Source organism: Anarrhichthys ocellatus, unplaced genomic scaffold (genome assembly GCF_004355925.1).
Source record: "Anarrhichthys ocellatus isolate YVR2014 unplaced genomic scaffold, GSC_Weel_1.0 scaffold2, whole genome shotgun sequence".
NCBI classification, from domain to species: Eukaryota; Metazoa; Chordata; class Actinopteri; order Perciformes; family Anarhichadidae; genus Anarrhichthys; species Anarrhichthys ocellatus.
The window spans coordinates 598,479-622,915 of NW_022280032.1; the positions used below are offsets into that span (position 1 = coordinate 598,479).

The following is a 24,437-nucleotide window of genomic DNA, read 5'->3' on the forward strand; positions in this document are numbered from 1 at the left end:
CTCTTTACAGTGTGTCTCTCCCTCTCTTTACAGTGTGTCTCTCCCTCCCTCCCTCCCTCTGCTCTCTAATCACTGTGTTGTGGTGGTTTCTCCTCCCTCTCCTCGCCGTATATAAGTGCGGATGGCTGGCTTGTGTCTCAGACGCCACACAGGGAACCAACGCGAGCGTGTCGGACGACGTACGGCGCAGAGGGCCACCATGACCCCTGCGGTGACCCCGGAGACAAGACCTCCACCCCCCCACCGGACTGCTAATAATCGGGCGTGTGCCGCATCTACAGGTGAGCAGCTCCAGTTGTCAGCTTTTGTTTTTGCTGCACAAAAGAGGACAGCAAAGTGTATTTTTAAACCCGGAGGGAGGCGGGGGAGCTCTGGGTTCAGCGTCTGTTTTGAGTGATGCAGGAAGGGGAAGGGGGGAGGAGGAGGAGGAGGAGGGGGGGGGCACGCCCTGCCATGCCAGGACTGTTGGCTCACCCTAACAATGGTCTGGCAGTGGAGGAAGTTTCACTGATGTAGAAATCAGCACATTTTTGAAGTGGTGTTTTTCTCCTATTTCTTTTTACCCAGCATGCATTAATGTTGCTGCTCATAAGCTGTAATGGGGACATTAAAGGTCTCAGTTAGGTGGAGTTTCAGTCATTTGGGAGACGCTCTGACTCATAAAGACTTACTGTAAATAGTAAAAAAAAAAAAAAACGTTGACAACACGGGAGGTCACGTTTGTTTTGAGGAATGCCAGCGAGAGCAGCTGGAATAAAGTTCATCAGGCGGCTATAAAAGAAAAGCAGTTCTTTATAGGAGCTTGTTGTTGTTGTTCGGTCTGAGGTTAAAGATCAGAAGCTGAAGTAGAGTCTCTTAATGAGCCGACAGGATCTCAGGATTGAGCTCTGCAGTGAAACTAAGTCGAGTAAAGACGAGTCCATCGGAGGGATGACTTGGCTTCAGGTGTTTGAAGAACAACAAAACATCTTATGATATATATCGATATATAGATATGGAGAGTCACATTGAACAACACGTTTTAGTTGCATTTTATTGATCCCCAGGGGGGTGAACTTCAGGTGTTACAGATGTACAAGAAACAATAGTATAAATATTATATATATATATATATATATATATATATATACGGAAGCCCTGAGAGGCCAAGTGAGAAATAATAATTTTGGTGATCTGTTTTCTAAGTCTGATCTAAATTGTTTTCTCTGATGTGTTTATGATTGAAACAGTTGAAAACTGTTTTGCCAACATATCCGAGTTTCTTTTGAAGAAAATATCTGTGAAAAAGGTTTTGGTGGACGATTTGTTTTTCTTTGTCAGAATCATTTTCAGTATTTGTTGTTGTAATAATCATGTTGGCCACAAGAGGCAGCAGTACATCACTATCTCATCCTCTCAATCAGACTAAAAGTATTCATGTTTTCTTCCAGGTCAATTTTAAGATAGAGCTCCGTTATAGAAACGACGACAAAGGGATGTCTTGGAAAAAGCAAAGACCATCAGAATAAATAAAGATCCATTTACACCTCCATTAGTTTTGCTTCCTCTCTTCCTCTGAGGTCCTCCATCTGTTTTCTCCATCAGACGAATCCTCCCCAAAACCCAAAGTCACCAATCTGTTTTCTCGGCGCTCACCAGGCGCTGTGATTAACGCTTTGGCTCAGCGGAGTGGAAAGACTTCCCCCCCGTCCTCCAGCTTTTGTTTTCAGGCTCTCGCGTGAGGAACATGAATCATGAACCAGGAATATTTGTTGAAATGCTCTCTTTGCTCTGGTTAGCGTGGTTCGACCAGCTTCTTGTCTGTGTGCGATTAGTGGAAAGTCCTGATGCAGAGTCGCGTGACGGAGGACTCGAGTCCAGTTTGGAGGGTTTTCAAGGTTCAGATTCAGTTGAAGCGTCACAGCGACTCCTCTGCTCTTGTGTGTTGTATGAGTGTTCCGCCATGTAACAGGCTTCTCTGTTGTTTCATTGTGTCTCACGGTGCTGAAAGAAATGACCTGCTTTCAAGAAAATAGTTGAACAACAAATTTAATACAAATCACAAACTGTATATTTAGCAAATCTTGGCATCACTGTGTTCTCTGCTGCTTATTCTTACTGTTAGTAAACACTCACCAATTGGGGCACGATTGACATGAAAATTTGTAAACCATTTTGCGTAATCTTGGATTACAGCTGCCGCAACCGATGAACGTTAAGTGATCGTATTTGAAATGCGGTGGAGTAACGTAGTGACGCCATACATGTCTCTGGTAGCGGAAGGTACCTGTCAATCACAGAACCTCCCATAGACTTCTATACAACCAGAGGAGTCGCCCCCTGATGGACATTAGAGAGAATGCAGCTTTAAGACACTTCCGCATCGTCTTCCCTCGGCAGAGCTGCCCCCTGGTGACGAAGTATAAAATGTGAGACCCTAACAACATCATTTCAGATTCTTATACTTCAACAGGTTTGTGACAAAATGCAACTTTCATGACATGCAAATGTTCTCTTAAATCGACAAACATGTATGTAGTTCACGACACAATTCAAACGTTATCAAAATAATATATTTTTTTTACGTTTGCAAACACCGACACTACTTTTAACAGTAACCTTGGAAGAAGATGTAACAGGGTTGAACTTTGAATGTTTTGTTGTAAATTGAAATAGTTTTCAAGGAATACTACAAAGAATCTCAATGTTTGACTGAAACAAAATGGGACGACAAGTTTCAACACCGCTGAGCGTTTGCAAATCATACCGCGTCAGTTTTCAGGTTGAGGACCCTCCTTCCTGGAGACCTGTCCGGCTCATGTCTATAGACATCGAGCTGCAGAGACTCGAACCACATGCAGGTATCTTCATGTGTTTAGAGAACCGGACAGCAGCGTGAAATGCCCAAATCCTCCATGGAGTTTAAAGCGTCCATGCAGCCAGAATCAGACTGAGTAGTAATGCAACTTGGTGCTGGAACATATCTACGGGACAGATGGTGCATGTGAGGGAACTTGTTATTTTTGGATCCCCCCCCCCCCCCCCTGGCCCTCCATCATGGGTGGTTCGGCTCAATTCCCAAAATCATCAAACCTCGAGGACATGCTTCTCCCTCTCCTGGCGTCTCTGAAGGCACTCATCTTTCCATCCTCTTAGAAAAGGCCTCCATCAAACTGTCGGCTCCATTTACTCCCGAGTTCAAAATGCTTTCTTTGGGCTTGAAAACTCGCCGGCGCTCCAGGAGCTTCTGGTGTGACTTGAGCTCCTTAGAGGTTGCGAAGGTTTTGCAAAAGATAGAAAACTGGCTTCAGTCCTTTGATGAAAGATCTTGAAGTGATCTGTTATCAGATGCTCGGAGTTACAGAGAACTGCAAGGCGTTGTGCCGACATCGTATCTTCATCTTGATCTTTGCCCGGCGTCGTCATCTGGTTCGTAGACGCTGCCGAGAGAACCGTCTTCACTACAGATACGGGCAACTGTGGCTCAAATTCACCCCAGTTTTCCAAGAGAGACACTCAAAAGACACTCAAAATTAGACGGCGTCTCGGTTTCTTGTTTTTGTTGAATGAAAGCAGCCATTCCACAAGAACCACAGACATCAACAAATTCTGATCTTAATCGATGCCAGACCGACCTGGCGGCTCCGAGTTCCTCTGGATAAATAATTCACAGTTTAACGCCGGTATTTGTGCACGTAGTCAGATAGAAATCTGTATTTTTTTATGTGTAGAATTAGATCCCAGAGGTGCGTAGGATTGTTACCGACTCGGATCCAAACATTTCCACCGAGCGTTGTAAAGTCCAAAAGTAAAATCTGTCAAGACGTCATCATTTAATCTATGTTGATGAAACTAACGAGTTATATTCATTAAGTTGTGCATATGTGCGTGATGATCTTTATGTTTTGCATTCTAAAAAAGAAAATCGGCAGAAAATGAATTGATTCATCATCTCAGTCATTCTTTCGTTTTTGACTTTTGGGAAAATAAATGAAGCAATTTGTTGACGTCACTTTGGTTAGCGGCAACTCATCACGGGACAAAACGATTAATAGAGAAAATGACTAAAAGAATGAATCAATAATAAAAACAAACATTAATTGCAGCCTTGTGGTACCGCTGTAGACACATGAAAGATGAATTCAAACTGAAACGCATCCGAGGTCCGTCACACCTTGATGTCACTCAACCAGGATCAGCTGACTGAGCTCAGAGATTTCAAGCTCGGATAGAAAACCATCAAAGAGAATAATCGTTCCTGTCATCAAACCACGTCCGCTCTCAAAGTGGTTTTCAAACAGAGAGCCGTCATCCAGCCGCAAATCTATACAATACCCAAAATAGTGTCTGTTGCAAAGGGTAACTTAAATTCCTAAACAGCTGGTCGTTGATATGGAGGTTTTTGTGAACACTGTAAACATGGAGCTCAAAGCTGAACAGGTAAACGACATGAGGAATCCAGCCGTCCTTGGTTTATCGTGCACTTTGATAACGAAGGTGTTCTCCATGCTAATATGTTAGCTTATACGTCGTGAGGTCAGAGAGGAAGTGAAACACTTTAACTAACTTATACGTCAAGCAAACGCTTTAAAACACACAACTTGAAAGGGAAAGTAAACTCTAAAGCTTCTGCATGCATTTAGTTGAAGTCGGTTGTATGCTGATGATGATAGAAGTACGACGTGCTAATGCATTAGCATACACTTTAGCCATGTTGCCATCAACATATTTTTATGCACATTTCTAAGAATCGCATTAGAAAAGCTGTGTGCAAAAAGTTGTTGCGCTTGTTTGAGGTGTTTTCTTTTTGCCTTTGTTAACTAGAAATAATCTGCAGAATAATCAATAATGAAAATTATTAATTCCTGCCCTCTAGTTTTTTTAAATGTTAGAGTAAATAAAGCACTAAATATTTATAAAAGTTAATAATTTAGAAACCTTAACAAGTTATCAAAGTCCAAGTAATGTCCAAATAATGTCTCGCTGTTTGCTCTCCGACTGGATGTTCAACCAGCTTCATGAACGAGAGGCAGCGACTCACTGAGACATTTGGCAGTGAAGCCCGTCATTGTGGCCTGAGGCTTCAGCTCTGGTCGGAGGAGGACGGGTTGTGGACAGGAAAGCAGCGGTCTGTTCAGCTGAAGTCCTCCTTCCAATCCCTGGGTGTCAACCGACTTCCTCTCTGTGACCTCTGACCCCTGGGTGCCATGGAAATGAGCCTCTGAGACCCAAAAAAAATTAAGAGTATCAGTCTAAAGTAGGCTCACTAGAACTATTACGAATCATCCTCTGGGGAGCAAAAATATCAACAGTTAGTTGTTTAGGACTGAAAATAAATATTTTTACAACCAATTTAGCTGGCAAATACTTTCTTGTTAAATGGAATTGTTGTTTTGTCTATAAAATGTGGGGAAATAAGTTATAAAGGCCATTAAAAAAGTCTTTAAATGTCCCGTTTTATCTGACAAACAGCCCAAAACCCAAAGATATTCAGTTTATAATCACATGAGACAAAGAAAAGCAGAAAATCATTACGAATGAGAAGCTGAATCTAAAGAATCTCTGGTATTTTTTAAGCTAGCTAGCTGTGTTGACAGTGTAGAAATTGCTAGAAAAATTAGGAGATACAGCTGTGAATGAACACAACACGAGACCTTAATCAGACCCATCTTCATCAGATATGTGCGTGGTAATTCAGAGGTCTGGAAGCAGGCTGCTGAAAGTGGAAAATGTGTCTTGGTGCTTGAGGAAATTTCAGAAGCTAACAGAAATATTTAGGATTAGTCCTCGAGGGAGCAAGATTTAATGGCAATCCAGCCCCAATTTCTGCAAGAATCTACAGAATACTGATGTTCCTGATGATTAGAATATGGATTAGGGCATTCATCATTAATCGGAGCAAAATCCTCCAAAAAAAGATGATTCATTTAAAGCTGCTCAATACGAAATCAGAGCATTTGTATTGCCTCCACAGGGCTCTCAATATGGAGACTGCTGAGATGACTGAGCCTCCAGCTAGAAGCTAACGGTGCTAACAACGCAAACAACAGAAACGGTGTTTACCTGAGGGGGAACCAGAGGGATGGGCACTGATGGAATCCGGATTTTCAGTATTTTTTTTCATCTTTTAATCAACACAAGTTAGAATACTGAGGACATGTTCAAATTCATCAAGTAGAAATATTTCACATGGCTTGTGCATAAAAAAATGTATCAATCCGTCCATTCATTTATTGCATCTCTGAATTCTCTGAAAAAGATCTCAAAGGAATTTAAAATAAAATGGCAACAGCTGGAAAACAAACGAGGATTTAAGTTCTGCAGAATGTCAGCGTGGCGACCGCATCCCAGATGTTTTCACACTTCTTAAACATGGAAAAAAACTATTGGCTCCAAAAATATCATGTAAAAGCAAAAGGCGAAAGCTTTCTATTGTGCTTTCAACACTCACAGTAAAACAGAGCACAAGCTGTGGATGAGCAGTTCGGGGTAAATTCGGAGGAACAGTTGAGCTTATCCCGCTGCGACTTCCAACTTCAGCGGGATGAAACCCGCTAAGCTGCCTCCGATTGGCCGGAAGCCCTTCATTCCAACTTCACCTGACTCAGAGGGTCAGGTGAAGTTGACGGGCTGAAACAATAGTTTGGAGTATTCTCTAAAAAGAGCCGTAGTACTGAGCCAATGCAGACGTGTCTTAAACCTGCATTCTCTCTAATGTCCACCAGGGGGCGCCTCCTCTGGTTGTATGGGTATGCTTTAGGGCGGGGCTACGGTGATTGACAGGTCTCTACCAGAGACGTATACGGTGTCTCTACGTCACTCCTCCTCAGTCCGAATATGGTCACTTCACTCGTTGCAAAAAGCCAAGATGGCGACGGCCAAATCTTCAAACTCGAGGTTTCAAAACTGTACTCCACAAAACAATGGGTGACTATTTTTATCTCAGGCTCTTGAAAATGCTTGCTCACCGCTCTCGCTTTTGAGCGCACTAAACAATGGATTTGAGGGCGCAATAAACGTGGCACGTGAACTTAAGCTTAAGCTTTGCCAAAAGAAGTTTGAAAGATATTCATTGTTTCTGTTTATTCTCTCTTCAGGATGATTGACAGCTGCTCCTCCTGAACCCCAGGATGCCTGTGGTGCCAGTGGGCGGGGCATCCTCCTCCCACCACGTCGTACCCGTCGCCCTCACCTGCTGCTGGCTGCTCCTGCTCTTCCACGCCGCCTTTGGTCAGAAACCCGCCAAGCTGCCTCTGATTGGCCGGAAGCCCTTCATCGCCGCCTGGAACGCCCCTCTGGACATGTGCACCATCAAGTACAACGTCACCACCAACGCCAACCGCCTCTTCCACATCAACGGCAGCCCGCGCGCCAACTGGACGGGCCAGAACGTCACCATCTTCTACGCCAACCGGCTGGGCTACTACCCCCACTACACGCCGCAGGGCGCCGCTGTGCACGGCGGCCTGCCACAGAACAGCAGCCTGGACCTGCACCTTTTCAAGGCCTACCAGGACATCAACCACTTCATCCCCTCGGAGGACTTCCGCGGCCTGGCCGTGATCGACTGGGAATTCTGGCGGCCTCAGTGGAGCCGTAACTGGCACAAGAAGGACATCTACCGCCGCAAGTCCAGGGAGCTGACCGCCAAGGCGTACGTCAACGTGACGGCGGCGCAGGTGGAAGAGCTGGCACGGCGGCGGTTTGAGAAGAGCGCCAAGGCGTTCATGCAGAGGACTATCCAGTTGGGGACACGCCTTCGCCCCAACGGGCTCTGGGGTTTCTACCTATACCCGGACTGCCACAACTACAACCTGCACGAGGAGAACTACACGGGCTTCTGCCCTCTGCTGGAGAGGCTGAGGAACGACGAGCTGATGTGGCTGTGGAACAGCAGCACGGCGCTCTTCCCCTCCGTGGCCATCAGGAAGAGTCACACCAACAGCATCGGCAACCTGCACTTCTCCCAGCACAGGATCCGAGAGTCGCTTCGCATCGCCTCGCTGACCTCCAGGGAGTACGACCTCCCCACCTACGTGTACCTGAGGCTGGGCTACCGAGACGAGGCCCTGGCCTTCCTCACCATGGTGAGAACAACCGTTAGCACAGCAACGCACTTGTTCTACTGCTCAGTATTAAGCATTTTATTTACAGACTCTGGTTGAATAATTATTAACTTCTTGCCACTTTGCTGGAGCACAATGAAGTACTTTGTTGACTTAAATATCTGTTAACCACTCAAATATACATTATCACATTACTGAAAACATCCAGCATTCGTAGCAACACCCACGAAGAATAATCTGCTGTCCTTCGTGGATATCCCATGAAGTTACTACATATGACACGTAATCATGAACGAGGAAGTAGAAAGACCACAAAAGCCCCAACAGGTGCTGCTCCATTCCCTACAATATGAGAATCGAGCAGCTCCACATGCAAGGCAATACAAATGCTTCCAATCCGGTAAACGGCACCTTTAAATCAGCAGGAAGCTCATGTGTCGGCTCACATTGAGTTAATATTAGCTTTAACCTGCAGCATGTTTCCTCTACAGCCCTCCAATATATATTTACTGAGACTCTGTCCTGGGTGATGAAAGTTTGTGACAACTATAAATATAAAAGAAACATTGAGATGTTATCCAGATTAAATTGTGAGATTGCTTTCACTGATTTATTTATTCTTTTTTGACCTCAAAATGCTAGACTGTGGAATAACTTTGCTGTTTAATTACAAACAAGTACCAAAATTAAAAGTACTCATTATGCAGAATTGCCCGTGTAATATAAGCCATGACAAAACTAATTGAACTCCTACAAAGATGTTAATTAAAGACATTTCTAGAAAGACAAATCTCTGACATAAAGATGGATTTTTTTTTTTTCACTGACTGAAGGTCAGTTTACTTCATCACTGCCATCTGGTGGAGATCCACAGAAAAGCAGCTCAGAGTCACTAAATATGATCCTGCGATGCTGTGGTTTCCTGGTTCTCCGAACTACACCACCAACACCAGAGTGGTTGTACTTTGTGCTTACTGGTCTGCCGATTCATTGAGGACTTTCAGAAATAACCTTTAAATATCTGTGTCACGCTGGTAAAATGTGTATAAAAAGACAAAAACACAAAATCTGGTCGGAGAGTCGTTTGTTTATTTAATTTAGAAAAAGCTCATTTGAGAAATACCTCAGCTCTTCTTTATTAATAGTTAAGTCTTTACAAGTTCATGAGATTCAAAGATATATGATTATATATGAAAAATATATATTCTTTTGTTTTGCTTTTTGGTTCATAAGAATCTTTTCTTGTACTCTATACTTGCCTTAATGTTTGGTCTATTTTGCTTCCATAACACGTGTTCTATCAGACTAGTGGAAGGAAAACATCCAAAATACACATTCAGCTGTTTATTTAAGTACTTCATCTATTTGCGTTTGAAGATTTCTCCTAAATTCACCAAAAGATACCGTTACATAATGCCTCATTTGCATATTTAAACATAACATGTCAGTAAGCTTGTAATAAATAATCCTCTTAATGTGAGTGATGAACTAGGTTAGTTCCATAGTGATATCTTTGATGTTAACCGTATCTACCTGTAGAGTGTAGACGTGTGCGACCTGACGTCTGTACCTGTGTCTCCTGCAGAAAGACTTGATCCACACCATCGGAGAGAGTGCTGCTCTGGGAGCGGCGGGATTCGTCATCTGGGGCGACCTGAACCTGACCTCGTCCAGGGTGGGTGTCCTTAGTCCTCGACTCCCTCTCGCCCTCTGTCAGCCGGCTCCGTTCATCAATACACAAAGATCATTTAAATACAGGTCACATGTTCTGCTGCCAAACTCTTTGTTTCCTCATCTGTGTGTTGAGACGGACCGACCGCGTATACTCGCATGTGAAGAACAAACAAACAAACTTCATTTGTTTTGGACTCCACTCAAACTGCAGCAGTAACTATAGTCAGACAATAGAGAGCTGACGTCTTGTGGTCGCTGCGTGTTGTGAAAGCACTTTTGACATTTTGAGAACTGTAATGCTCGTGTTTCTTATGGCCGGTCTGCACGGAGAAAGAGTTCATCTAAACTGCGTTTGACTGTCTCAGAATCTGAACTCTTAAAACCTGCTGCATGAGCTTAGTTTGGACAATGTTAGCGAACTGCCAAACCTGATGACAACCGTCGTTACGTTGTTCCTTTACACACAGTCACCGGGACTCCTGATGAAGCTGCATTCATTTTGTTTGACAGCAGTAAACTCAACAAGCTGACAGACCATAGGCTGTATATAAGAAGTGCACGCAGTCATGATCATCATAATGTCCAAGATGGCGATGGCGAAATCATCAAACTCAAGGTTTCATAACATCAGTCCATAAACCAATGGGTGACGTCATGATGAACAAGTCCACTTCCTATCGACAGACAGTCTGTGGTTTTTCAATTTGATTTGGCTGCAAAATATTTACTCAAATGAAGATTTTTAAGACCTCCGGTTTTGTAAAGCATCTAAAAGTGAAAAGGCATTTTTTGTATGATCCCCAAACTTGTAAAATGCTTTAATCAGTAAACTATTTGTGACGGTCTCGTCTGAAAACCTCTGATTGCACTCAGAGGTGCACGACCAAACGCTGAGAGGACATGAGACATTTGGATGTTGTCATATGAGCCAAAGCACATCACGTCATGACAGTTGCGTGTTTTGTTTCCACAGCATAACTGCACCAAGGTGAAAGCCTTCCTGAGCCACCGCCTGGGCCAGTACATCACCAACGTGACGCGAGCCGCCGAGGTCTGCAGCGACTTCCTGTGCCAGGGCAATGGCCGCTGCGTCCGCCGGGACCCGCTCGCCCGCCACTACCTTCACCTGAGCGCCGACAGCTACCACATCCGGCCCTCCGGCGACGAGGACTTCGCCGTCACCGGGTGGCACTCGCAGCACGAGCTGCAGCTGCTGGCAGAGAGGTTTCGCTGCCACTGCTACGAGGGCCACGAGGGCGAGCGCTGCGACAGCATCAACAAAGTGAGGGAGGACGACGGGCCGTGGGGTGGGGGGGAGGAAGAGGACGAGCAGGAGAGGCGGAGGACGGAGTGGGAGGACGAGCAGGGTGAACGGTGGGAGGGAGGGCAGAGTGAGGCGCCGCTGACCGGCTGCAGCTTCCACCTCTTGTTGCTGATGCTCCTGTTGAACTTATCGTTGGGGACGCGGTCGTATGATGCACTCTGACAAAACAAATATTGTTAAACACAGCTGTGTACAGATGTTACCTTTCAACACACAGAATGAGGATTTGAGCCCAGGATGTTACTGTTTCAGCTGGTGCACCACCAGCACCACCCTCTTTAAGAGACCAAACATTGAGCATTATCAGTAAATCTAAACCATTTGTCCCCGTTTCCAGACCCCTGAATCACATAGTTCTGGTGTTGTGCTCATAACAGCGGTTTCGTCCGTTTACGTCACTCCGGGCTTCTTCTTTAGAGAAACTTCAGCTGATCGACACACATCAACACTCAGCTGAGGTCGCTGCTGAGCGGAAGAAAGACATTTTAAATGAACGGGGGGGTCAATGTGAAATGAAAACAGCTGCTGTGTTGAAAAATAACGCGTTTAAAACAAAACAAAACATGGCACTTCCTTTTAGAGCAGTGTGATGGCACTTTACCCCGACACACACACACACACACACACACACACACAGGGATGTTCACAGTTCAACCAGCTGAACTGTATTTGACAGTCTGCACTGCCTCTTCACCCAACAATGCATATCTTCTCCCAGGAATGTTAGGTAGTAAATGAATACGCTGTTTGTTAAACTGTGGACTGAGTCAACATCCAGCAGAGGAGCTGAGGATCGGAGTGAAGGGATCATGTTTGTTTCTTAGGAGCTAAAAGGGTTTGCGTGTTGGGATCGGTCTCGCTGGAGGATGATCCTCTGTTTTGTGGAGACGCAACAACAAACCAAAAAAGGGTGCTACTGTCCCACAAAATAATCTCTCCTATTTCACACTTGGTCTGTGGTGCTTCTGAAGACATATTTCTGATGGCATGTTTTAACAATAAGCTGTTATTTCACTTGGCATTATACATGAAGTGTGTATTGTTTTTGTGCATTATACTCTTGTACGTATTTTATGTCAGAAAACGAGTCTGTTAGGACACGCCGTGCACGTGTTGTAGGTGCTATCGACAACATATTATATATCTGTATCCTTTCTATATAGATATCAGTGTAGAGGATCAGGTTTGTTTTACTCTATAGAGGTTGATGTTACTATATCTCAGTCCAGAGGAATCAAATCAACAGACTGTAGGTTTGTGTATAATACACTGAACAGGATGTAAAAGACGACACATACCGTACCTGAATGTGACGGTGGCTCTCTGCGGTTCCACTGTTTTTCAACGCCCACTTTGCACCACAGAAGAATCATCTGGTGCAAAGTTTTGAGAGAATATGAAAAAGAAAGCTGACTAATGCTGACTGAATGCAGGTTAGTTTGATAACTAGGTGATGCTAAAGTTCGGAGAACTATTTACACTCAATGTTTGTTTTCTTCCCCATTTCTGGAGCTTTCAATCTTCCTCATCAGCTTCAGATGCTTGAACTGGATCAGAATTTAAACAACATGCCTTTTCTAAACCCGGTATCGCCATCCTGTTCAGTTCACAGACTTTTGGACTGAACGTCTCCTAAAGAATTATGTCCTCAAACAACTAAACTGCATCCTCATCTACATTTTGAGGGAAACCTTTTTATCTCCTGGAATCCGGTCACAGTTTAAGACGTTAAGTTAGTTAACGTTGTAAATTGAAACAAAAGTGCTTCATTAGGTTTGGTTAAACATCAGGGTTTGGCTTAAAATAAAAGTAAAAATGTCCCAAACCCGTCATGGACTTTGATTAGAAATGTATTTGTGAAACGTTTCTTTCTGCAAACCACGAATACGATGAATGTGACATAGTTTAAAATTAAATGTAAATCCAACCAATAGCTCTTGAAACATTTCAGAGAAAACCACAAATGTCAACCTCATGGTGGCGCTATAGGAAAAGACAGGAACACCGAAGTCAGTAGGGTTCATCCTCTGGGAACAATAAACGTCTGCACAAAAATGTTGTATTGTACATTTTCACATATGGTCAGAGTAAGTTACGTTGTGCTACTCGCGCCTATTGAAAGTTATGTGGTTTAATAACAAGACAGACCACTAAGACACGGGCGGGTCAAATGAAAACAGAGGACTTTCACACAGGAGACCGCTGTTCATGTCCCATATGAAACCAAAAGTCAACGTTTACTTTACATTTGTTCAGCAATGTTGTTACGGAACATTACGAAAGACAGTTCACTATCGACGGCTATTTATTTACACTAGTTACGTTGTTACACTTGTTACCGTACGTTGTTGCATTATTATTTTAACAGTAACCCTGATCTTTTTCTGAAGTAGTTTTGATGCCTAAACCTAACCAATTGTTTCACACTTAACTGCGTGTCATTGTGAGTTTCTGCCAGCGTGATACACGGCTGATCTGAAAGATATTTTGGGTTTGGAAACATGGACTTTCAACATATCTGCGGTTTGTACAGACGCATAACGCCTAAAACTGTTCTGGCGGCTCGGTTGTCTTTCACCGTAAGATGGTTGATTTTTTTTTCTGTGGCAGCTGCACACAAATATCTCAATAATATTTGTTAAAAAGGCCTCGAGAGAAACTGACTGGAACTGGATAACTGTTTATAACACAGAGAGCATTATAACTCAAACCACATCCAGAGCAGAGGTGGACCTGAAACCTGGTTTGGGGTCTGTTGTGTTTCTGGTCTTTGAAGTTAAACATGTAGCATCCGTCGCACATCTCTGTCACACTGATCCTGGTTGAAACTGAATCTGTACATTCATCTCAAAACCAGCCTTCAGGTGAAGCCCGGGTCTCATGATGCAGTAACTGTTTCCTGCACTTTGTATTGTAATTTTTTTCTTCTGAAGATTGTAAACCAAATATGCAACAAGGACTATGCAACACATGCAAAATGTTACCTGAATGTAAATGCACTGCAAATAAAGACTTCTCTTCAGCACGTCTGTGGTTCTTAAAGAGAGGATGTTGGCAGCCATGTTGGATAATTAGAAAACAACTTCCACTTTGTGCAACATGTTTATGCCACGTATGAGCATTTTAGTGTCGCAATGACTTTAGTCTTCTTTGTAAAATACGATCTGAGGAGGAGCAGAAACAGAAATATGTCTGAAATAAAGCTTGAAGTGGTCTTTCTCAAATTCAAATCAATAAACATGGAAATATAAAACCAGCTGGTTTCTGCCCAAATACTGAGGACTGAAAAGAGGAAGAGGTGAGAACGGAGAGGTTTCTCACCGACGATGACTCGTGAATAAATACCACACGTTCAAAACACATGCGAGTGTTTCATCTGAGGGAAACAAGTCAAAGGCAAAAACTGGTGAACACTACGGTCACACATAATATGTTCGTAAAGGGCAGAAATCTGATTTTCAAATGATCAAACATTGATGCTGATCATTTCAAATGTGATATTCGGAGAGGAAGGCGTCTGATTTACTAATGAATATCTCTTTGACTAATTACAAGTGCTTTTAAGGGTTTTTTTGCTTTTGAAATTGTCCAGCTGTTCCAAATTCAGTCATTAAAACCAGAGAAGCATCAGGTTAAGAGTGATCCTTGTCCAGAGATGAACACTTTGTAGACTATTTAACCACAAATAAATTATGAAAATACTACCAACCCCTCAGTATGTCATCTTTGCTGACGTCTTCAGACTGACTGCTTCATACTGCTGTATATGTTTCTGCTGTTAAAACCATGATCAAATAAAAACAACAGAAGAAATACACAAAAGGGCGTTAATATAACACATATTGTCAGCTTGCTCATAAGCAAGGCACCGACCCCTGAACCCTCAACTCTCCCAACAACTGACTGGATGTGGAGTCCGGGCCAGAAGACGGGTCATCGGTCAGATAATGATCAGAGTGAAGAAACCATTTCCTCCGACACATGAAGTGAAGCAGCAAAAAAACAGAGACGTTTAGACACCAGTCGTTCAGCAGCAGGTAGGAACATATATATATATATATATATATATATATATATATGAAATCAATCATCTGAACATCTGGACAATTTGTCAATTTTTTTGATGACAATTTGTCTTTAGGAGCTTTTCTGCTAATTTTGTAGCGACAGTAAACTGTTTTCGTGTTAATCTTCAAAAAAACGTGTCAGGACAAAATGTTAAGTTTTTTGGAAAATTAGAAACAAACACCTTATGTTTGGTTTATATTAAGTAAATCTTTAGTTATATATAGTTTTGTCTTTCTTCTTTGAATTATTTTCAAGTGTATAAAGAATAATTTTATTGTATGTAATTTATCAAGTCTAATCTTTATCAATCAAGAAGTAACTTGAGATGCATTACGTTTTATAAACGAGACCTGTCGATACATTTACATCCAGTGGAATAACATACATGTTTGTCTACAGCTGTGTCATCTTTCTTTGTGCCTGGTCAGATGTGGAAAAAGGAAATAGAATGAACAAATTAACATGTTATTAATATGTCTTATAACTTTATTAACCCTACAAATCTAATCAAAACAAGAAAAATCATCAAATTAAAACTATTTAATCCAGAACAAATTATATTTTATCGCTGATCCAGAAACCATCTGGATTAAGGAAACTAAATGAACATAGTATAAACTTATAAATGTTAAATGTATAACATTCATAAAAATAATCAGCATATGCCGAAAATAGTCTCCTTCAAAAATGTTGACAGAATCAAGAATTTAGGAGCAAATTCTCACAATGTGAGTGCTGCTTCGACCAACATCTACCAACCAACCAACCGGAACACAGCAGGAAATGACTTTAGGCGCTGCATTGGACGCACCAAGGCGGCAACCTCTGGTTGTGAGTGAAGTCAATGCTTCATGTCTTAAAGCTGCATTCTCTCTAGTGTCCACCAGGGGGCGACTCCTCTGGCTGTATAGAAGTCTATGAGAAAATGACTCTACTTCTCTCTTGATTTATTACCTCAGTAAACATTGTAAACATGAGTTTATGGTCTCAATCTCTAGTTTCAAGTCTTCTTCAATACAGCATGATGTTCATTTAGTACAATATGGTCCATTTAGAGTCAAACAGACCATAAAGGATGGTATGCTTTAGGGGCGGGGCTACTGTGATTGACAGGTCGCTGCCGCTACCAGATACGTATACGTCGTCTCTACGTCACTCCTCCGCAATCCAAATATGGTGACTTCCGTTCATTTGTTGCAATAAAAAACATCCAATCCAAGATGGCCAAATCGCGAAACTCAAAGCTTCATAACGACAGTCCACAAACCAATGGGTGATGTCACGATGACTACGTCCACTTCTTATATACAGTCCATAGACTTAAACATGCAGATACCACATTGGCATCTATAAATTGTAGCAAAATGTATCAAACAATCTGACATATTTAGACACATGGATGAATTGGGACTGAACCTTATTTTGTTGTCTTTCTCTCGTCCAGAGCCACCGCGATGGCCTCGTCCTTGTTGTCCTGCTTCGCCCTCTGTATCATTGGATCTGTCGCCGCCGACCTCGCACTGCCGCCTACTGAGCCACCGCTGATCCACGACCACCCCTTTGTGGCCATATGGAACGCCCCCACCGATCGGTGTCGCCAGCTCCACATCCTGCTGGACACCGCGGCCTTCCAGGCGGTGACCACGCCCGCGGTGGTGCACGGTCAGTTCCTCACCATCTTCTACGAGGACCGCCTCGGCCTCTACCCCAAAGTCGACACCGCCAAACGCAAGCTCTACGGAGGCGGAGTCCCCCAAAAGGGCAACATGACGGAGCATCTGGCCAAGGCACAGAGTCAAATCGATCACATCATCTCCCAGGATTCTTCTCCTGGGCTGGCTGTCATCGACTGGGAGTCCTGGCGCCCCCTGTGGGACCAGAACTGGGGGTCGAAAAGTATTTATAAGAAGCTGTCCATCACTCACGCCATGCAGATGGCCCCGTTTTTGTCATCCAAGAAAATTTCCACACTGGCAAAGAGCCAGTTCCAGCACGCTGGGCGGCGCTTCATGGAGAAGACCATCAACCTTGGCATCGACGAGCGTCCGAGCCGGCGCTGGGGCTTCTACCTGTTTCCCGACTGCTACAACTATGGCTGGGAGAAGCCCGGCTACACAGGGAAGTGCTCCGCGAAGACCCAGGAGCAGAACAACCAGATGTTGTGGCTGTGGGAGCGCAGCACTGCCCTCTTCCCCTCCATCTACCTCCGGAAGATCCTGAGGAACTCCCCCAAGGCAAAGCTCTACGTCCGCAACCGTGTCCAGGAGGCGCTGAGGGTGGCCGCGCTGCCTAAACATCAATACACCATGCCGATCTACGTCTACTCCAGACCACTGTACCGGGACCAGACCCAGATGTTCCAGACCCAAGTGAAACTAGCTTAAAATTACTACAAGGAACCTTAATTTTGTGTCGATTTTGGCGGCCCCTGTGGATGAAAGTTGTAGTGTTTCCGAGCACCAGAGTCCCTTAAGAAAACCTCTAATTTTACTGCAGCAGGGTCTGACAGACAACTCCACTCAGTCCTGGTTCAGGTTCTCTTGTGCCTCCCCTTCTTTTCAGCGGGCCGAGAAATTCGGCTTGGGCCTCCAGCAGCGTGGAGTGGTGTCTGTCTGCAGCGTTAACACCGTGATATTAATCTGAGAGTTTCATAACAGGTCAAAAGTTCCTCCAAGTCTTTTAGCTGGTAATGAACCAGTCTCAGTTTAATCCTGATCCTCTATGACCTTCATCAGTAAACTAGACCATCAGAGAGAAGATGGTCTATTTCTATAGAGTTATTCTTAATGCTTGTCATCGGTGCCATTGGGTCGGATTCTGGTGAAAACAGATGACATCATGCAGGTTCACCAGAAATTCCTTCAGCTCAGACTCCAGCGGGGCCTCCAGCAGAGTCGGTCCACCACGGACAGACCCAGATCCTCCAGCAGAGACCGGTCCACGATGCACAAACCCAGAACTGGCTTCACTGCGGCCTTTGACCTGCAGTCGGAAGCTCCGGAGGGAGGAGAGCCAACACCGACACCACGCCGTTGGAGACCCAGGCCGTATTGCTGGACCCACTGGAGGGAAGGGAGGCACGGGAGAACCAGAACCAGGACTGAGCGGGACAGAATGTCAGACCCTGCTGCAGTAAAATTAGAGGGACTATGTCACAGGGACCACCAAAATCAACACAAAATAAAAGTTCCTCACAGTAACCTTGAGTCATTTCTGCACTAACCGTAGGTTGCAAAGGTTATCATTTCTGCAAGTCGAGCTGCAAACATCTCATCCACACTGTTCGACTTGGTTGCTTTTTAGCCGTGAAAACAGCCACAGATATACTGCTGTTTTTGCTTCCATCTTTATACACAAGTCTATGCACCAGACCTTTATGAACTGCTGTGAAATGAATCCATCAGCAGCATGTTTTAAGTCTCTGTACGTTGACTTTCAAAGAAGTTATCTAACGAAACAAAATGAAAACAAGCTTAAAAAGCGTATTATTAGGAGTGTGAAATATATGTTAGGAACATGTTAAATCTCCTGTGTGGTTCGTCCTCTTTTAGACGGACCTGGTGAGCACCGTAGGGGAGTCTGCAGCTCTGGGAGCTTCAGGGGTCGTAATGTGGGGAGGAACCAAAGACTACGACAACGAGGTAAACGCACTTGGTCTGCTCCCAGTCGAATATGGCAAAATACATTTATTTATAGAAACTGTCTCTAATCATCCTTCCTCTTAATACTAGCCTCACTTTTAAAGTCTCCGAGTCTGCAGGCATGAGAACACACTGTAAAGAAGAACACAGATGACCAGGCTTTAATCAGCCAATAATTAACCTGCCTTTGTTTCCTGTTTGAGGAGGAACTGACAGCTGTGACGCTGCAGTGTTTGTTATCTCAACTAACAGATGTGAAAGAACTCACAAAGTGTTTTTGTGCGTTGTCTAAGTTAATGGTCATTAATTGTGTGAAGTTCAAACAAATACATTTGTAGCTATGCTAGTAGAAATGTCTGCTGGTCGGTCGGTTTGTTACTCCACCACTTTGGTGCAGACTGAACTATTGGATGGATCGTCATGACTTTTGGGTTCCCCAGAGAATCACAATGATTGTGGTGATGCTCTGACGTTTTCTCAGAAACACAGTTTCTACAGGGATACAAATTGAAATTGAAATATTTTGCTAAATTTATTTCATGACTTCACCAGATCTATTTTTTCCATTTCGGCTCACCCCATGATACATTTCTAATTTTTTTAATGAACTTGTAACCAACTCTCCCTTTAGGCTGCCTGTGAGTCTCTGTCCGAGTACCTGACGTCCACCTTCAACCCGTACATCGCCAACGTGACGGCGGCCGCAATGCTCTGCAGCGAGGTCTTGTGCCAGGGGAGGGGCCGCTGCCTCAGGAAGAGCTACGACTCCGGCCAATACCTGCACCTGAACCCCGCCCACTTCCGCATCCTGCGGTCCGACAGGAAGTACGTGGCGATCGGTCACCCCTCCGCCGACGACCTGCAGGTCTGGGCCGAGAACTTCACCTGTCAGTGCTACACGGGGTGGAGCTGTTCACCCAGACTGTTGAAGCCGACCAAAATCAAGCTCATCTGGGTTTAATCTGGCAACCGTTTCCAGAACTGCACTTCCTGCCGATCCACAGATTTCATGATGTGGTCGTTAAGACTACTGTCTGTAATTTGATCAAAATTATGCTCTCATCTACTTTACATCAGTAATTCTGTGTTTATTTAAACATAAAAATTATACATTTTACAATTCACATAGTTAAATGTGTCTTTACCACGTCAGTTACAATACTGATTTATTTGAATTGAAAACCCAAAGTCACCTTAATAAAGGCTTTTCTGAAAAACTCTTTTCATTCTTTTAGTTTATTGACAAACTGTTGAAAGACTGAGAAACAGCGAAATGAAATCAGATTAATGAGGAAGAATAATGGAGGCCAGTTATGTACAAAACTACACGGTTAAAATTAAGACTTTGGTTGTTAAAACACCCACGAGACTGAGCCAACTTGCCTTCTCCGTTCTCTACACTGGCTACCTGTAAGAGCCCGCATCCAGTTTAAGACTCTGGTGCTAGCCTACAGGGCAGTGAAAGGAACAGCTCCTTCCTGTCTCCAGGCCATGGTCAAGCCCTACACCCCGGCCCGACCACTTCGCTCTGCTACCTCGGGGCGACTGGTTGCCCCGTCGCTCAGAGGTCCCTGCGGCCGATCGACCCGGTCGCGGCTGTTTTCTGTCCTGGCCCCACAGTGGTGGAATGAACTCCCCACTGACGTCAGGACGGCAGAGTCGTTCGGCGCAGGCTGAAAACTCACCTCTTCAAGAAGGCCTACCCTTCCGCTTAGCACTTACTTAGCATCTATTGTATTCATACTAGCTTATTGCACTTATTGTTTTTATATTAGTTTGTGGCACTTATTGCATTCGTTTGTTTCTGCACTGTACGTTGGCTCTGGTTTATGCTCTTAGATGCTTGTTTGAGGAAAGAACATGCACTTATTACTTCTGGTGACTAGTTGTTCTCTCGAAAACCGATGTTGAATACACTTATTGTAAGTCGCTTTGGATAAAAGAGTCTGCTAAATGACTGTAATGTAATGTAATGAGTCAATACAGCCACAAGACTGAAAGAAGTCAAGAGCTAAAGCACCTACAAGGAAGGGAGAATTCCTGTAGTTATACAAGTCCGAGACAGATTGGAGTCAAAACACCCATGAGACGTAGACTTGTCCGAGTCTAAACACCCACACAACCGAGTCAAATCCACATCAACACACCCATGAAATAAAGACAAGTCCGGGTCGCCCATTAGAGGAAAACGAGTCTGAGTCAAATACCCACAAGACTGAATAATATGGATTCTCACTGGAAACATTTTGATATTATTGCAAGAAAAGATTCAGAAAAACTTCAGTTATGGACGCTTTTTACACTTAGATGTGTCAGTGAAACAGCATGCACAATATCAACACCCTGGCATGCCTGAGTAGAGTGCAGTCATTATAAAGCCATTATTTATGTCTGTATTTCACAAGAGAACATGTTGTCGAAAATTCCTGCTCGTCTGTGCAGAGCTTGAGGGTAAGGTGGGGTCAACGATCGGTCAACAAACTGTTCAGTATGACGACGATTAACCGTTGTATCTGTTAACGCATTATTTTATCTGCACATCAAACACAACAATGGAAGAGATAATGCAACCATGACTCGAGAGACCCTCCAGCTACAGTCATGTGTCTCTTTGTAGTTGTTTTGTGTCTCTTTGTAGTTGTTTTGTGTCTCTTTGTAGTTGTTGTGTCTATCTGAGGTTGTTTTGTGTCTCTTTACGGTCATTCTGTTTCTCTCTTTGAAGTCAGTTTGAATGTCTGTCTCTTTGCAGCTGTTTTGAGTATATCTTAGTTGTTTGCGTCTCTTTTGTAATCTTTTTGTCATCTTTTCCTGGTTACTTGGTGCGTTTGAGAGACATTTTGTAGAGCTGAAGGCCAGGGCTCAGTAATCTATCTATGGCTACAAACCCATAAGTTCAGTTAGTTTACGACACTCCAACATCCAAAAGATTATACTGTACTATTTTTACTGTGTTTTAATGTGTGTTGCTCCCCATTTAAACAGAAAAGAAAAATGACTCCTAATAATGACTTGTGTTTATCATAATTATTGATTTTGTGTAAATCTCCAACTGAAAATCAGTGGGTTTTAACTTTGAGCAGAAGTTTTGATCTGTGATGGATTCCATCGAGCTTCATCACTCTGATGAGGAAACTGGGTACATTTCCTTCAGCTCAGTACATTTCCAGCCACAGCTGATCAAGTTAGAAAACTCTCACTGCATTCTTTGCGTGTCCTGTCAGAGGCCTCAGGTGAGCGGCGTGTGTCCACACATTGTGCTCATCCCGGAGCTTCCTCAGATATCTTCCACCGGGTGGGGAAGGAGGGAGCTCGTCCTAAGCCTGGGACACATCAGGACATCCTAATAAACAAACAAGCGGAGCACCTCGGGCCCTTTCTGTGCTGACAAGTTTCCACAAGTGTTCTGCCTGTAATTGAAGCTCCTGCAACAGCTTATTTAAAGAGGAGCTATTTAGACTCCCAGAGGAGAGCGAGCTTAGCACCTATAACCAACAGGTAATAATTTCACGACTCACCGAGTGTGCACTCTGGACGGAAAGAAGTTGGACCCCCAAACCAGGTCGGTTGCTTCGATAATGACGTCTCATTTTAAAGTGTCTCATTTGGGTTCAAAGGTTTATTGGTGTTTTTCCGTACCCGAACATTACCGGGGTCGAGTTCACCAACAGCTGTGTCGTTGTCGTTTTTATCTGGAACACAAACAGACAGGAGGTTATAATTTATTAACTTTTCATGAGAATCATAAAACTGCCAGGCTGTAATCTGCCTGGAGACAAAGATACTTCAGTTACAAATCGGCTCCTGAAACCTCGTAAAGACACTGAAGCTAACGTTGTGCAGAGTGTGTAAAACTATCAGTCAATGGTTTTAAGAGCGGAAACTGTGTTTTACAAGTCCAAGTAGCAGGTCACTGACAATATAAACAATACATCTGTACAGACAGTTGAACAGATAAACTCGTGTAAAGGCTCATAAGTGCAGATGAGAGGTGGTGTTCTCGCAGACCAACGATATGACTTTAGACTGCAGACAGGCGACTATAATTAGAAGTAAATCTATGGCGTCGGTGAAGTGTCTGCTTTCAGTTTGACGCCTCCTGACTCTTATTATTATCGGACACATGTCAAACACCCATCATAGATACGTCAATGTCAGCACAGATGTTGGCTGATGATGAATATGGAATATTACGTTGATGTGAATATTGATTTTTTTTATTTTTGTATTTTATAATTTTAATGTTTTATTTAAATATGTGAATCTGAATGCCTGCCTCAGTCAAGTCAAATGAAAAGTTGAACATTTAAAAAAATGCATTTATTCACCTTCTTGTCAAGAAAATGATGAGATGGAAACCACTCATGTTTTTTGGCATCGGTCTTCTTGTGCAACTCTTGGCAGGAAAGCAACTTTCCCAAAATGTGGAACTCTTCCTCTCAGGGAACTCAAGGGTCTTCAAGTTGGTGCTGTGGACATTTCAACATGTTTGTTGCAGCTTTGAACAGAGATAATAACTGAAGCTGCTGAAGTTTCATACTTCAACAATTACTGAGTGAGGATATTAAAAACCATAAATCAATCACAGCTATGAGAAACTTTCCAACTCCGTGCTTTAACTTGTACTAAAGGTTCCTCTCATCTGATGGGCTGAAAACAAAAGATATTCTGTTTGTGGGTGACTAAGAGTCATATACGCCAAACAATAGTCAACTGGAGGAAATTGAGACGAACGTAAAACATTATCAACACGTAAAAAACTGAATTCATCAATAAATTATTATGGTCATTAAATAATTTATATAAGATAAAATAATTGTAAAAATATAAATGTTCATACTTTTCCGAACCTGAAATATATATTTTTTAAAGTATTAATTGTTCATTAATTATTTGGATTAGACGAGGGCACAAGTGGGATTTTATACTGAGATGGGATTACTGCGGGCACCACTTGGTCGGAACCAGACTCCATTGACACAAACAGTAATTCAACCTCTCAGAACAGGAAGTTGCTGGTCTATTGCCGCCTCGATGGGTTTATTAGTTTGTGTCATTTTGTGACTTTGGTATTTTAAAGGGTGAGTTGACTAACCATCTAAACTAAACTATAGAGGCAGCGGTAGAGCAGCATTTCCTGTGTTCTGTGAGGTAAAATAACTCTTATTGTGAATGGAGTCTGGCTCCTTTGAAGAGAGCAGAAGTAAAAGCTTCAGTTCCTCAGCAGAAAGGTCTGTCTGACTGCAACGTAAAGAGATGAAAATATTCTAAATATAGCTTCAATTTACACGGATATAGATTCTTTTAGGAGTCAAAAGTCAAAAATACATCCTCAGCAGTACATTGATTTTCTCTCGTGCTGGTTCTGTTGGTTTCTATAAACTCATCTGCTGTAGTAGAACACTGACTGTGGAGAAGTGGATAACAGGGCTATCGGCAGTTCGATCTCAGGCTCCACCCAGTCGCATGTCGCTGTGTCCTTGAGCAAGACACTTAAACCCAAAATTGCTCCTGTAGCTGTGCCTATGGTGTAGAATTGTGATAGAATCTGAATTGTAAGTCGCTTTGTATAAAAGCGTCTGCTAAATGACTGTAATGTAATGTAGTAGAACACTGACTGTGGAGAACAACCTCATACAAACACTTTAAAAACACTTGAAATATCCCTTTAAGATGACGTCTTTTTTG

The 24,437-nt window shown here is 43.3% G+C and overlaps 2 protein-coding genes across 2 annotated transcripts; both read left to right on the plus strand.

Annotated features, from left to right (window-relative positions):
* The first annotated feature begins 119 nt into the window (after positions 1-119).
* hyal4 (hyaluronidase 4) lies at positions 120-14,065 on the plus strand. Its single transcript, XM_031864494.1, has 4 exons — positions 120-281; positions 7,077-8,066; positions 9,631-9,720; positions 10,693-14,065. The coding sequence occupies exons 2-4, from the start codon at positions 7,110-7,112 to the stop codon at positions 11,203-11,205; spliced, it is 1,560 nt and encodes a 519-aa protein (XP_031720354.1). The 5' UTR covers positions 120-281; positions 7,077-7,109; the 3' UTR covers positions 11,206-14,065.
* A 64-nt stretch (positions 14,066-14,129) lies between these two features.
* On the plus strand, positions 14,130-20,085 carry spam1 (sperm adhesion molecule 1). The gene is made up of 4 exons (XM_031864505.1): positions 14,130-15,080; positions 16,556-17,480; positions 18,663-18,752; positions 19,384-20,085. Exons 2-4 carry the CDS (start codon positions 16,566-16,568, stop codon positions 19,711-19,713), a joined length of 1,335 nt encoding a protein of 444 aa, XP_031720365.1. The 5' UTR covers positions 14,130-15,080; positions 16,556-16,565; the 3' UTR covers positions 19,714-20,085.
* Positions 20,086-24,437: the final 4,352 nt, after the last annotated feature.

What these genes read in the sequence shown, in the direction of transcription:
- hyal4 (XM_031864494.1), top strand. Translation starts at nt 7,110, where the DNA reads ATGCCTGTGGTGCCAGTGGGCGGGGCATCCTCCTCCCACCACGTCGTA. An exon ending in CCCTGGCCTTCCTCACCATG is followed by an intron (nt 8,067 to 9,630) that starts GTGAGAACAACC and finishes TGTCTCCTGCAG; the next exon opens with AAAGACTTGATCCACACCAT. An exon ending in TGAACCTGACCTCGTCCAGG is followed by an intron (nt 9,721 to 10,692) that starts GTGGGTGTCCTT and finishes TTGTTTCCACAG; the next exon opens with CATAACTGCACCAAGGTGAA.
- spam1 (XM_031864505.1), top strand. Translation starts at nt 16,566, where the DNA reads ATGGCCTCGTCCTTGTTGTCCTGCTTCGCCCTCTGTATCATTGGATCT. An exon ending in CCCAGATGTTCCAGACCCAA is followed by an intron (nt 17,481 to 18,662) that starts GTGAAACTAGCT and finishes GTCCTCTTTTAG; the next exon opens with ACGGACCTGGTGAGCACCGT. An exon ending in CCAAAGACTACGACAACGAG is followed by an intron (nt 18,753 to 19,383) that starts GTAAACGCACTT and finishes CTCTCCCTTTAG; the next exon opens with GCTGCCTGTGAGTCTCTGTC.